Here is a 15,488-nt window from a genome sequence, read left to right on the forward strand (position 1 = left end):
CCGATAGTGGCCAGTGCCAGGTGCCCCAGAGGGAATGAACACAACAGGTAATCATCAAGTGATCCATCCCCTGTCACTCATTCACAGCTTCTGGCAAACGTTTGTTACTGCTTTTAAGATAACATTTTTTTCAGCATGGTTTTCTCAATATTGCCCAGCCAAACAATTATTAATTCTGCTTTAGCTGAAGCCAGTGCCTCAGACTTGAATTCATTAGATCAAACAATGGAAGTAACATAGCCCTTGAAATAGCAGCATAATAATGTATTCAATTAATAGTATTTGTCCAGCTCTGATTATCTTAATTTCTATTAAAAGTGTTAAATAGCAGATTTTCAAAAGCTTAACAACTCAATCATTTACAATCCTATTTAAATTAGGCCTCTTTTAGCAAACCCAGGTGATTTATAAATTCAGCTCCAACAGAAACATTTCCAAATTCTAACACTTGCAATGAAACTTACGTATATGATTTTCCAGAACCAGTCTGTCCATAAGCAAAAAGACAGGTGTTGTATCCCTCAAAGGCTCTTTCTAGGAGCGGTACTGCCAATGCCTTATATATCGTGTTCTGGCTGGCAAAGTTAGGATGACAGTGGTCAAAAGACCAGAATGAAAAGTCATAAATGAAGTTGTACACTTGTTTTGTTTCTGGATGTCGCACGACTGTCTCCTGGCCACTCATTGAGACCACTTGGGATGCTTTTTCTTTTCTCTCTCTGAATAAGACACAAAAACAAACTTTACAGATAAATGTAACATTAAAAACAAAGTATGTTATGGTGGTCAGCTCAATCTATTTTGTGATCAATTATATTCTAAAGAGCCAAGGTGTTTTACCTTTATGTAGAACATTATCATCTAAAAAAGAACTGTTTAATTTTGCAGAAAAAAAATAAACAAGTCTTTTACATGGAGCAGTGACCTATAACATTTTCTACCAGTGGTTGCCCATCCTAGCCTGAACTACATTAATGTGCTTTTTAAATTTTTTTTCTTTATTTAGAAAGAAATCAGATCTTTTCACATACGTTATGTGTCAAGCGAATGAACATCTTTAATAGAAGGACCATGCTGCCTACCTGATATGTATAAAAAGGTTGTTTATGATACCACACATTTAATTCAGCTCAGTGTATAAAATAGACCTACGCTAAAATGAAAGGTTGACTTTAAAATAAAGCTGAAGATTTTTAATATGGTTAAATAAAATACTTGCTACATCCTTTCTAACTATGCACTGTAACTGTTTGCCTAGTAGATCAACTGAAATGATTCAGGAAACATTAGCAGTTAAACATAACTAACAAATTAAAAATTATATTACATTGCTTCTACCAAGATAATAACGATTCTTTTGAACATATACTGTAGAAACTATTTTAAACTGTCCAAATCAATCTCTGAAAACAGTTGATTACTAACCTGTCACTGAAGGGCCTTACTCGCACAGCCACAGTCACTTTACTGTTTTCTACTTTGAGAGGATTTTCGTCTGTGCAAGTGTTCTGAGCTACAGTTTCTATTTTAAGTGCAGCAGGTTGCATAAATATTTGACTCTCTTCTGCCCTGGCACTTCTACTTATGGACAAAGAGTTGGATGCATTGGTGTTCTTTTTCTGTGTAACTTGAAGACAAGGAGTCCTGTTCTTAAGAGTAGACGAAGCTGGACTTTTGGCATCCTGAAGAGTGCCACGCATTGGCGTAGCCTTTATTCCTTCTGTTGGACCACCATTCCTAGGTGTTCTTTGTCTTTCCAAACTGCCATATTTAGCAACTGAATTTCGTATCCTTTCCTTTCCAGTCAGTTCATTAAAATTATCTTTTTCATTCAGCTTTACCCCTGGGGTCCTGTTAACAAGTTTTGTTGCTATTAAATGTGCTGATCTAGGAACATCATTTTGAATTTTGGCATCAGCAATAGTTGTCCTATATTTCAAACATTTACTATTCTCATTTCCACTTGAACCATTAAGATTAGCAAGGGAATCTTTATTTTTCAGATCAGAGCATCTCTTTCCATTCATCTGACCTTCAGCTAACTGAGTACTAGATTTAATGTAATGGGTGTTGTTAGTACTAATGCCTGGTGGAAATACATTTTTGTTGTTTGTCTGTGCAACAACAGAATCACTATTTTCTATCCCAGGTTCTCTGTTCTTATTGGTTTTATGTTTCTCTATTGATCCAGTCCCCATACGTCGCTGCAGGGTAAGTCTTCCATTTGTTTGGGTATTTTCAACGTCTTGTGCTGTGTTCTCCTCCAACTGTTTATCAATAGAAGTGGATATTTTGCTCGCTCCAGTTCTTCTCTGGAGAGTTAACCTACCTTCAGGTTTAAATGTAACTGAAGTATCACCTGCATTTTTACAGGCAGAAATCACATAGGTCCTATTTATTTCTTTGGTCTTAGTCAGAGAGAGAGAATTATCTTTTTCATTTTCTGGTCCCTGTGATTTAAGCTGCTGTCCAAACCTGTTGCTTTTAGGAAAGGTATTTTGTGGAGGATTTTTTTGGAAAGAAGAAACACCAAGCACATCTGTGTGGTTTCTAGTAGGAACTGTGTATATGGGCATTTTGGCTTCAAGCACGTTTTAATTTTAGGATTTAAAATATACACCCAAGCATTTCCTGAGAGTAACTTGATTTTTAATTTTATCTTCTCTACAATCAAGTGAGCCACCATCCAGCTTTTACATGGAATCTGTAAAAGTAAAGTAAACATTTATTTTTATCCTGAAGAATGCAAGTTATTTTTACTACAATGTATTCAAGTCCTTTGTTGGGTAATATATATTCAGTCTAATGTTTAAAGTAAATGATATCCCCCCTTCTACCTCACACACAAAATACACATTTGATTAAAATGCTACTGGCCACAACATTGAGAATCATTGCAATAGGGTGAGGTGCAAACTTTTATACTGGTGACCCCTTTCACATAGCAAGCCTCTGAGTGCAACCCCCCCTTATGAATTAAAACCACTTTTTTATATATTTAACACCATTATAAATGCTCAAGGCAAAGCAGGGTTTGGGGTGGAGGCTGACAGCTCGCGACCCCCCACATAATAACCTTATGACCTCCTGAGGGGTCCCAACCCCCAGTTTGAGAACCCCTGCCCTATTGGATGCAGGTTTGGCTGGAGTGAGTCACACATTTGTGACAAATTGTGATTTTTGCAATTCACGTCTAAGAGAATGTCTACACTACAATCGGAGGTATAATTTGAAGCTCACGTAGGCATACCTGTATCAGCTTTAATCTAGCTCAGTGGTTCTCAACCAGGGGTATGTGTACACTTGGGGGTACGCAGAGGTCTTCCAGGGTGTACATCAACATATCTAGATATTTGCCTAGTTTTACAACAGATGACATAAAAACCACTAGCGAAGTCAGTACAAACTAAACTTTCATACGACTTGATTCTTCTGCTCTTATATACTATACACTGAAAAGTAAGTAAAATATTTATAGTCCAATTGATTTTTTATAATTATATGGTAAAAAGGAGAAAGTAAGCAATTTTTCAGTAATCATGTGCTGTGACACTTAGTATTTTTATGTCTGATTTTGTAAGCAAGGAGGTTTTAAGTGAGGTGTAACAAATCAGATGCCTGAAAGTGGTACAGTTATCTGGAAAGGTTGAGAGCTACTCATCTAGCTAGTTCACTAAAAATAGTAGGGAAGATGCAGTGATGCAGGCTTCAGCACAGGCTAGGAACACAAGTAGGTACCCAGGGTTCTGGGCAGGTTTAGACAGTCCATTCTGAAGCCAATGGCACCACTTCTTCACTGCTGCTCCTAGCCGTGTTAGCTAGATTAAAGCTATTGTGGGTACGACTACATGAGCTACAATCACACCTCTTAGAGTAGTGTAGATGTATCCTAAAAATTAAACACAGATCCTAAACAAGGTCCAGATAGTACAAAATGCAGTATTCCAACTTAGTAACACTGGTCACCATGAGCATGTCACCCTGTTGCTCTACTCTTTACACCAGTTCCCAGTTGAAGAAAATCCAATTCAAGGGCTCTTCTCCCGATATCCAAAGTCCTCCATGGAATGACCTCTAGCTACCTAAGAAATTGCCTCTCCCGCTATCATGATGTTTTCCCACATCTAAATTCCACTGGCACTAAGTATCAATCAAAAGGAGGAAGCCTGTGAATGTAGGAAGCAGATCTTTTACAGGAACTATACCTAGACTGAAAGAAAAGGAGTACTTGTGGCAATTCACAACCAGAAAAAATAAGAATGACTAGTAACTACACTATGTTCAGAATCAAATGCAGATCTATATAGCTTATTTCCCCCTCCCTATGTCCCACACACATACACAACAGAGAAGGGGAAAAAAACGCCTTCAATTAATCAAGCTAAATCTCCTAGGATGGCAAAGGGAGACAATTTTTGTTTTTTCTATTTTTTAAAAGACTCAGGAGGCACTCAAGCACTATAGTGTTGGGGTCCATGATTTAAGTTACCACATAGATTTGACAGATCAGACGCACTCAGATGTGTGTCACTCCTGATTATGCAACATTTTAGGTGTGATCTGATTATATAGTGCCTTCAATCATCCAGATGTATCACCTGGAATTTCAAAGAGGCACAACCACCTTAGGTGTCCAACTGCCATTAAAAGTCAATATGAGCTGGATGCCTAACTCCCTTAGGTCCCTTTGAAAATTGCAGACATTTTACATAGCAACACAGGCCAAAGAGTATTTTATCAACATGTATTTTGTATTCTATCTAAATATATTGCTAATATATCTTTGAGGGGGGATGGGCTGTATACAGAGAGTGAGGAAGGTTGACATGACAGCAGGGTTAGTTAAGACTAAAAGTTTAAAATCCATCCCTTTTTAACTATGGTTTTTGTTTTTGAATTTGATAGAGAGAAAAACCTTAATTTTCTTCCTATAGTTAATTGCTCTCTCCAGTTCTGCACTTTTCATTACAGGACAAAGTTTACATAGCTCAGATGCTGCAAAGAGAGTAAAATACCAAAACAAAACCTATTAGCCAGTCATCAGCTTGATGTGAGAAACTACTTCTATAGTATTTGGAGTTTGCACAACAAAGAGATTTGAGAGTGTCCCCTTTGAGCAATGATTTATGTTATATGCTTTTGGATCATTTACTACTATGGTCTCTAAATTATCCTTATTTCATTTTGATTTGGCTTTAAAAATGCTTAAGATTGAAGATACATGATCTTTCTTGTTCCAATATAATTTGTAACTACTTAAGGAATATTACTTCTGCAGCAAGATTAATCTCTCAGTTTATTGCTGCTTTCATTTTATGAATTTTTGACAAATAAGTAATAAAGAAAATATACATTTGTAACTGAGCTATTTGTTTAGATATAAAATTCAAGTGTTCAAAATTAGGTTAAAGCTTAAACAGATCAATGAGCTATTACTATATCCACCAAATCTATTCTCTTCAGAAAAAGCCTGTACGATAACGTGTTACAATTTTTGTATAGTCACAAACTTTCACTTTTATGCCCCAAATTCAACTGCATCCCCAACCCTGCACAAATGCAGTGGTGCAAGCCTATGAACTATCCCCAGTACTAGTACTCATTTTGTAAAGATACGTTTGGTCATAACATGTCAAGACTACCATATTTCCCCAAATGTAATTTTAACAAAATAAAGATCCCAATACTGGCAACAGATGCAATACTCTGTTGGCTGAGCGTGCTTGGCTTGGGAAGGCCAGGCAACCATTCCTTTCTCCCTTCACAGCTGTCTCAATGGAGTCAACAGCCTCTCGCCCACGGAACAGCAACTTTCATGCATTCCTGTTTTTCCGGAGAAGGTAACCCATTATCCAACTGCATTGCGAGGCACCGCGAGATCTGAGGTGGGTCCGTTTGGGGCCCTCTTTTAGAAGGCAGAGCTCCCTGGAAGGGCAAGCCCTCAGGCAGCAGCTCAGGGCTGACTCCAGCCACTTGTAGACGCTGCGGCTGCAGGTGGCTAACGGGGTAGTCTGTGCACTAAGCGCGGGCTCCCTGGGCTCGGCAAAACAGGGCCCCACTAGGACCTCAAGGCCGTTGCCCTGCACCTGGCCGGGTGCGTCAGGGGGCCGTTAGCAAGGCCCCGAGGCATTCAAAGCAGGCACGAATGACCGTACTTCCCCTAATCAACAGGGGGAAGAGTCTATTCCACTAGCCCCCTCGTAGCCCCCGCACCACTAGGGAAGGGCCCCGGCTTGGGGAGGGAGAGCGGACAGCTCCCGGGGTACCAAACCCCATCTCCGGGGGCTAATGCGCGGGGGGAACGAGAGAAGGGCTCCTCCACTGGGAGACTAGCCCGCCCCCGGCCTCCCCACAGCTGCCTCACTTACCTGCCCCCAGGCAAGCGCACCAGTGGCCACCGCCCTCCAGCGCCCTGTTCGAATGCGCCGCGCCGCCCGCGATTGGCTGCAGCCCTGGTCGCGTCATACGCACCACGCCCGGGGCGGGCCCTAGCAGTTGTCTGGGGAACGGTCTTCCCTGCTGCGGCCTGGGCGCTCATGCTCCGGGGAGCGGGGAGATCGCTGCCGGCCCCAGTGAGGGAGGCTCCCCAGCGCGCCAAAGTCTGCCCCCAGGGAATCCCCCTGCCCGAATGTCCTGCTCTTCCCAAGGGCTTTGTGACAAAATGACCTTGCGCGCTGAAGCAATTGGCCTTCCGTGGGAAAGCAGGTGAAACCCTCCTTCGCACCGTGCAAGGTTTAGGAGCAAGAGAGGCAGGGCACCCTCAAGCAACTGCTAAGAATTTCCTTTGAATATTTGTTCTCACTTTTCTTTTTAACGAGCCGTTTGGAAGCTGGGAGAAAGCTCCCCACCTGAAAGTGTCCCTGCCAGTCTTAAAAAGAAAAGGAGGACTTGTGGCACCTTAGAGACTAACAAATTTATTTAAGCATAAGCTTTCGTGAGCTACAGCTCTGTAACCAGAGTGATCACTTAAGGTGAGCTATTACCAGCTGGGGGGGGGGGGGGGGGGGGGGGGGGAGACCCTTTTGTAGTGATAATCAAGGTGGGCCGTTTCCAGCAGTTGACAAGAATGTCTAAGGAAGGGAGAGGGGGGGTGTCTTTTATGGACACAAATCAGACATCAAGAATTATAACATTCAAAAACCAGTCGGAGAACACTTCAATCTCTCAAGTCACTGGATTACAGACCTAAAAGTGGCAATACTTCAACAAAAAAACTTCAAAAACAGACTCCAACGAGAGACTGCTGAATTGGAATTAATTTGCAAACTGGATACAATTAATTTAGGCTGGAATAGAGACTGGGAGTGGATGGGTCATTACATAAAGTAAAACTATTTCCCCATGTTTATCCCTCCCTCACCCCCCACTGTTCCTCAGGCATTCTTGTCAACTGCTGGAAATGGCCCACCTTGGTTATCACTACAAAAGGTCCCCCCCACCCCGCTCTCCTGCTGGTAATAGCTCACCTTACCTGATCACTCTGGTTACAGTGTGTATGGTAACACCCATTGTTTCATGTTCTCTATGTATATATATCTCCCCACTGTATTGTCCACTGAATGCATCCGATGAAGTGAGCTGTAGCTCATGAAAGCTTATGCTCAAATAAATTGGTTAGTCTCTAAGGTGCCACAAGTACTCCTTTTCTTTTTGCGAATACAGACTAACATGGCTGCTACTCTGAAACCTGCCATTCTTGGCTCTTATCCCATCTCCCCTGCTCTGCACCATTTTCAGCTACTCACACAAACGTTAGCACCTGCTTCCATGCTGCTCCATACACAAATACCCTCTCTGAGCTGGCCCCCTAAGGCCAGAGCCTTCTCTTTCGGATCTGTGCTCAGGACCTCGCTGTGCTACAAATCCTATAATAAATCAATCTATTACTAGTTGCTAGGTTGAGTTGCTGATTAAGATAGTTGATAATTCATTTATAACTAGCTGCTGAAAGCCCGTGCTGTTACCCCACTGTGATTCATAAAGCCATGTGTGTAAAAAAAACAACCTGCAAATGGCAGAGACCTTAAAACTAGTGGTGAAGAGCATTCAGAGCATGTACAAATGGTTAGGCAATAAATATTTTTTGAATATATACACACACCCATACATTGAAATTATGGATGACAAGATATTAATCCACAAAAGGAAGGGCTTTCTGAGTTAATGTCATAGCCTTAACATTTAGTATAGTATATAGTGTACCAATTTAACTGATACCTTCTCTGTTGAAAGATTCTATCCTTCCCTTCCAAATGAACTCAGTGGTTTGTTTTTGCTTTTTCCCATATCTGGGAAATAATCCTATTAATCAATAATCCTCTTATTGTTTGCAAATTCCCTTTTCTTAAGTGCCATACAATTCAAACTGACATGCCTTTGCCAGGTGTGATCAACTCCATAACATTTTCTTCAGAGAGCTCCAGTGAAATCATTTTGACAATATAAAGTCATTGTCATATATCAGTTACATCCCACAAGAGATGAAGAGGCAACTTCCATCTGAAGCAAACTTAGTTCAGCTCAAACTGAATCAATTGTCCAAAGATTTCTTTTGGCTCAGATAAATAGAGCTGCTTCCTTCAGACCACAAGGATCTTCGTTTAAGACTTGGCTTTAGGATAAGCCACCAGATGCGGTACAGTGCTTGTCTAATTGTTTATGTCTGATCTGGTGTCTGGCCAACAATTGGGGGACAAAACAAATCATATAATCTATCTCAATTAAAATTAATAACCCTTCCACTACTCTACTCTTTCTCTACATTAAGAAAACATTATAATCCAGGTTTTTTTTTAATTTAGTTATTGCTTCATATTGAGCAAAATTACCAATTATTCTCCCACAAAATTTCCACAGAAAATAATCCTAAAAACAGGACAGTAAAGCTGTTTTCTATACATGCTATATGCAAATACAATATCCCACCCACGTTCTTTACTAGAAAAATACTGCTAGCTGTTTCGGTTATCAGAATATTCATCAGTTACATAATCTTATATGTTCTGAGTAGTTTTCCAGTTGGTCTTAAAGCATTCAGCTCTGTTATAGGGCAGGTAAAACAGAACAGCTGGTATTCAGAAATATTGTACATCAGCCAAACTAAAATACGAGACAAGGTAAAAATATTCCAGCAGAGGGAGACAAAAGGAAGGATAAAGTTCAAAAGCAGCAGCACAGTAAAACAAGACATGACTGTTTTCCTAATCTTAATCAAACTATGTTAACAAAGCAGTATCTGGAACATAGTACAAATCAGGATAAAATATTAAATACAATATTTTAGCATAAATATTAGTATTTGGCACTGATCAAATGGAAAATAATTTAAAATGTAAACATAGCATTCAAACTTGGAAGGGTTAAATTCTGGTAAGTGCAGACAGTGCTGTGTCATTTCCAGTACTGCATATGCATATTCACACAAATCTTGTCTACATGAGAACATCCAGGAAACTTAATTTGAATTAACTAAAGATGTTAATTTGAAATGGGTTAATTAAACATTCTCTGTTATTCAGAATTAGTGCCCTTAATTTGGTGTAGTTTAATTGACTCTGGAATTGAATTAAGGTCACTTTAATTCTGAATGAGGATGTTCACACGGGGTTAATGTGGTTTCACTAATCCACTTCAAATTCACACGTTTAGTTAATTTGGATTAATTTTCCTGCATGTCCTCATATAAACAACCTCATACAAGACAAAAGCAGTATTGATAATGTATTGGTATTCTGGCTGTTAACCTGAAGAGGGCACCCCTTCTGAAGTTCCTAAACTGTGGCCCATGGACCACTGGTGATCATATAACAGCTGTTTTTCTTTGAAATGAGACAAATGGAATAGATTAGTGGGGGGAGATGAAATAGAGCACAAACAGAGAATGACAACTTTCTTCAAAAAGGACAAAACATTTAATGCACTAAAGAGAGCTAAAACTACATAATTTCCTAATGATGCTCTTGTTGCCACAGGGATGTTATGTTATGAATGGAAGGGTAGGTGTCTGCAAGACAACTGCTAAGAAGCGGTTCATACTATAAATTAGAGAACTACTGATATATAAGTAGGAATAAATAGCACAGTAGCAGTGCCTGGGAGCAACATCTATAGCAGGTCAAGGTGGCCAGCTGGTGAAACATGTGGACAATAACCCCTTACCTCCATTATGCCACTCCATAACTCCAGTTTTAGAGGTCCACTAAGAAAGGGTTCTTTACAGTATTTCAGGGGATGCAGGATTGGGGAAGACATGTTCCTCTGTTTTTTTGCATACCACATAAAAAGGAACCCATGCCTTTGTGAATTCCATATTGGATTATTGTCTGAGATTTCCTTGAAGACCATCCGGAAGTTTTAGATAGTGCATTAGGATGGACATGGAACATGTGTCACCTTATCACCAGAGATTGCAATGGCTTCCAATTAGTCTCCAGCTGCAATTTAAAGGTGCTGTGTTCTCAATAAAGCACTATATAATGTAGCTGCTGATAAAGAGGGAGAGAGTGATCTCAGAAATTATCATCTCAGTTGAGATAAGTGGGTGCACTTTCTGCTAACAGATCTTAGATTTGAATTGCAGTGGCCTGGAGGGAAGGCTGTATCTAAATTGTTTCCAGGATAGGTCTGAAAAAGCCAATCTTTTGAGATTTAGGGTATAGTACAAAGCTCTGTTTATTCCACTCTTGGGCTGCTGGGATGACATGGAGTGAGCTGTGGTCGGTGTGGAATAGGTTTTATGTTTGTTTTTTTGCTTTTATCAACATTAGTTTTAATTGTGTTTTTACATGTGTCCAGACGCTTGCAAAGGATGCATTTTTATACACCAAAAGATATATATATATATATATATATATATATCTAACACAAAACAACTTACTTTTGAGCTATCTTCAACCAGCGGGTTACTTTAGTATGAATGCAGACACTAAATAAAGATCTGCCTACATAGCAAATATGTGTTGTCTTTCCAGAGGAAAAAGGCATGTTTCCATAAACCTCTGTTTTCATGTACTGTATAATTCCACACCCATCCACATGCCTATACAAGTTTACATAAGACTTCAATTTTCCTGTACTTATTCAGCATTCATTCTGTAGTCTGACTCGCTCAGAAAAAATGCCTCAGTAGGATAAGAGTTGTGTTTTTTTAAAATAGGATGGATAAAAATGGACTGTTCTCTCCTGAAGTTTCATTAATGATGGGAAGATGGTACTTTATTCTGTAATGAACTTGGTTTTTAAAAGACACTGCAGGGTTTGGGCAATATACACAAAATAAATTTAAAATATTAATTTTTATTGAAGGGAATTAAAAAGCTTTGTTGACAGAATCTCTTGCAATAGTTTTAGTATACAGGACTACAAGCCGGCAACAGTTATGCACACGCTAAATTTAAGTTCATGTGTAGTGCTCTTGAAGTCAATGGGCCACATCCCCAGCTGATGTAAATTGTCAAACTCCATTGCTTTAATGCAACTACAAAAATTTAAACAAATTAAGGATCTGGCCCAATGAGACTACTGTGCTTAAATGTAAGCATTTCTTTAAGAGATTGCAGGATCAGAGCCTAGAGAACCAGATACAATCCTGTTGAGGTCAAGAGCATTTGAAAACTGCTTCCCTGCATGATCTATCTGATTCTGTTGGGGTTTTTTTAGGGCTGTCAAGCATTTAAAAAAAACTGATTGGGATTAATCGCACTGTTAAATAATAATAGAATACCATTTATTTAAATATTTTTGGATGTCTTCTACATTTCCAAATATATTGATTTCAATTACAAAACAGAATATAAAGTGAGCAGTGTACACTTTGTATTTATTTTTGATTACAAGTATTTGCACTGTAAAAAACCAAAACATATAGTATTTTTCAATTAAACTAATACAAGTACTGTAATGCAATCTCTTTATCATGAACGTTAAACTTACAAATGTAGAATTATGTACAAAAAAATGCATTCAAAAATAAAACAATGTAAAACTTAAGAGCCTGCAAGTCCACTCAGTCCTACTTCTTGTTCAGCCAATCACTCAGACAAACAAGTTGGTTTACATTTGCAGGAGAAAATGCCTCCCACTTCTTGTTTACAATGTCACCTGGAAGTGAGAACAGGCATTCTCCGGACACTATTGTAGCTTGCGTCACAAGATATTTACGTGCCAGATGCGCTAAAGATTCATATGTCCCTTCATGCTTCAACCACCATTCCAGGGGACATATGTCCATGCTGATGACTGGTTCTGCTCGATAACAATCCAAAGCAGTGTGGACCAACGCATGTTCATTTTCATCCTCTGAGTTAGATGCTACCAGCAGAAGGTTTTCTTTTATGGTGGTTGAGGTTCGGTAGTTTCTGCATCTGAGTGTTGCTCTTTTAAGACTTCTGAAAGCATGCTCCACACCCCGTCCCTCTCAGATTTTGGAAGGCACTTCAGATACTTAAACCTTGGGTCGAGTGCTGTAGCTATCTTTAGAAATCTCACATTGGTACCTTCTTTGCGTTTTGTCAGATCTGCAGTGGAAGTGTTCTTAAAATGAACATGTGCTGGGTCTTCATCCAAGACTGCTATAACATGAAACATATGGCAGAATGTGGATAAAACAGAGCAGGGGACATACAATTCTCCCCCAGGGAGTTCAGTCACAAACTTAATTAACATATTTTTTTTAACTAGTATCATCAGCATGGAAGCATGTCCTCTGGAATGCTCGAAGCATGAAGAGGCATATGAATGTTTACCATGTCTGGCATGTAAATACATTGCAATGCTTGCTACAAAAGTGCCATGCAAATGCCTGTTCTCACTTTCTGGTGACATTGTTAATAAGAAGAGGGCAGCATTATCTCCTGTAAATGTAAACAAACTTGTTTGTCTTAGCAATTGGCTGAACAAGTAGGACTGAGTGGACTTGTAGGCTCTGAAGTTTTACATTGTTTTGTTTTTGAGTACAGATATGTAACAAAAAAATCTACATTTGTTTAAATTGCAATTTCACAAAAAAGAGTGCACTATAGTACTTGTATGAGGTGAACTGAAAACTACTATTTCTTTTATCATTTTTACAGCGCAAATATTTGTAATAAAAAATACTATACACTTTGATTTCAATTACAACACAGAATACAATAGATGTGAAAGTGTAGAAAAACATCCAAAATATTAAATAAATTTCAATTGGTATTCTATTGTTTAACAGTGCAATTAAAACTGCAATTAATTTTTTTGAGTTAATCACGTCAGTACATTGACAGCCCTATTTTTTTTTTATAGTATAACATTCCACCCTAACAGCCCAATCATGCCCCATTAACAGAATGAGATCACAATTTCATGTTTTAATTACTAGATCTAATTTTTCTCATTTCTCTAATATGAAGTTGAAGAAACCACAGTCCTTGCTAGCCCAAATGACAACCGGGAAAAAAATCTTCTTTATGTTGTAGAGTACTGGAGCAGGATTTTTTTTTTTTAATGGTTTCAGACATGTGATGGCAAGAAGAAACCAATCATTTTTAATAATCCATTGTGACCCATAAATGAAAATTGTGGGGGTGCCCAGTATTGAGGATAATTAGATATTGATTTGAGGGTTAAAGGGACATTCTTAACTTAAACATTGTTAATTTAACAAGAGTTAAAAATATTTGCAGATAGTAAACATGTCCATGCCAATTAGTTTTACAATCAAATTTTTCTGTTTTAAAAATATTCCTCTCTCCTCCACTGCGGTGCAAAAACCCCACAGAAAAAACAAGGAAAGAACAGTGAAAATAACTATATAAGAAGATGTCACCTACACAAAGTAAACAAACTGAAAAAATGCTTTTAGACGTTACTGTACTTTTAGACTGAAGTGCAGTTTTTAAATTTGGAATGTCCTTTTAGATCAGGCACTATTTGGGGATGGAGATGAAAATCAGACTCAGGACTTCTCCAGAAAAAAGGTTACACGTTTTAAAAAATAACTTTGAACGATCTTATACCAATGATATAAATTCATGTTTAATTGTTACTGAAATACAGTGCTTTCATAATATTTACACATTTATAAATATAATATCATTAATCACTTCTGAGAATTACTTTTGTCATGTTTCCTAATAATGTCCATAAGATTATCACCTGTTACAAGACTGTTCTGTGATTGTTTAACTTTCTGTTGTTCTTTTCTCTTTTGGTCATGAAGATAAGGGGAGTTTAGCAACTGTGGAGGAAGAATCGTGCCTGTTGGTTTTACTCTCTTTACAACATCCCAAAAAAGCTTCTTGCTGTTGTTATTGATAAAAGTAATTGCAGTTCCACTGTGACCCAGCCTTCCTGCTCTTCCAACCTGCAAATGAAAACAAAGTTTATTTTAAATTAGCATTAGTAATCTATCTCCCTTCAGAATAAAAGAAGACTGCTTAAACTCCATTGTGTGATAGTTTAAAAATCTATTTTTGTTGCAGCAATACTGTATATTGGGTGTTCTTACATGAAACTGGATATATAGTAGGACTGTCAAGCGATTAAAAAAATTAATCGTGATGAATGCGTGATGAAAAAAATAATCACAATTAATTGCATCATTAATTGCGCTGTTAAACAATAGAATACCATTTATTTAACTATTTTTGGACATTTTCTACATTTTCAAATATATTGATTTCAATAACAACAGAATACAATGTTTAGAGTGCTCACTTTATTTTTGATTACAAATATTTGCACTGTAAAAAACAAAACAAATAGTATTTTTCAACTCACCTAATACAAGTAGTGTAGTCCAATCTCTGCCATGAAAGTTGAACTTACAAATGTAGAATTATGTACAAAAAACCTGCATTCAAAAATAAAACTATGTAAAACTTTAGAGCCCACAAGTCCAATCAGTCCTACTTCTTGTTCAGACAATTGCTCAAACAAGTTTGTTTACATTTGCAGAAGATAATGCTGCCCGCTTCTTGTTTACAATGTCACCTGAAAGCGAGACAGGCATTTGCATGGCAATGTAGCATGGTATCGTAGGCTCTAAAGTTTTACATTGTTTTGTTTTTGAGTGCAGTTATGTAAAAAAAAAAACCTACATTTGTAAGTTGCACTTTCATGACAAAGAGATTGCACTACAGTCCTTGTATGAGGTGAATTGAAAAATACGATTTATCATTTTTGCAGTGCAAATATTTGTAATAAAAAATAATATAAATTGAGCACTGTACACTTTGTATTCTGTGTTGTAATTGAAATAGATAAATTTGAAAATGTAGAAAAATCAAAAATATTGAATAAGTTGGTATTCTATTGTTTAACAGTGCGATTGATCACAATTTTTTAATCGCGATTAATTTTTTTGAGTTAATCACATGAGGTAACTGCAATTAATCGACAGCCCTAATATATAGTATTGTCATGGGCAAGTCAGTACTCTGAATGCTCTACTAGCTCGTAATTGTTTCACAAAAGTAGTGAGGTCTAATAGGTTGGAACTAAGCAAAACATCAAAT

The 15,488-nt window shown here is 38.0% G+C and overlaps 2 protein-coding genes across 20 annotated transcripts in view; both read right to left on the reverse strand.

Annotated features, from left to right (window-relative positions):
• KIF14 (kinesin family member 14) overlaps nucleotides 1-2,576 on the reverse strand; it is a 114,424-nt gene extending 111,848 nt beyond the window's left edge. For all 7 annotated transcript variants that reach the window (XR_006283238.1, XR_006283237.1, XM_037907233.2 and 4 more), the window contains exons 1-2: nucleotides 1,426-2,576; nucleotides 465-719 (exon numbers count right to left, since the gene is read on the reverse strand). Coding sequence is in view for 5 of the 7 variants with exons in the window: in XM_037907233.2 (XP_037763161.1) it covers nucleotides 465-719; nucleotides 1,426-2,576 (1,406 nt within the window). In the remaining 2 variants the exon portion in view is untranslated. The remainder of the gene's footprint in view (nucleotides 1-464; nucleotides 720-1,425) is intronic.
• An 18-nt stretch (nucleotides 2,577-2,594) lies between these two features.
• The window catches only part of DDX59 (DEAD-box helicase 59), a 39,901-nt gene continuing 27,007 nt past the window's right edge, over nucleotides 2,595-15,488 (reverse strand). For 11 of the 13 annotated variants that reach the window (XM_027817563.3, XM_043520768.1, XM_027817567.3 and 8 more), the window contains 2 exons: nucleotides 14,128-14,335; nucleotides 11,802-12,566 (listed from right to left, as the gene is read on the reverse strand). In XM_027817563.3, coding sequence (XP_027673364.3) covers nucleotides 12,331-12,566; nucleotides 14,128-14,335 — 444 coding nt within the window. In that variant the 3' untranslated portion in view covers nucleotides 11,802-12,330. Of the gene's footprint in view, nucleotides 2,705-11,801; nucleotides 12,567-13,985; nucleotides 14,336-15,488 lie in introns of those variants that run through there. The other 2 variants (XM_043520776.1, XM_043520775.1) reach the window with 2 other exon arrangements.

The sequence above is a fragment of the Chelonia mydas genome, chromosome 8 (genome assembly GCF_015237465.2).
Source record: "Chelonia mydas isolate rCheMyd1 chromosome 8, rCheMyd1.pri.v2, whole genome shotgun sequence".
In the NCBI taxonomy this organism is placed as follows: Eukaryota; Metazoa; Chordata; order Testudines; family Cheloniidae; genus Chelonia; species Chelonia mydas.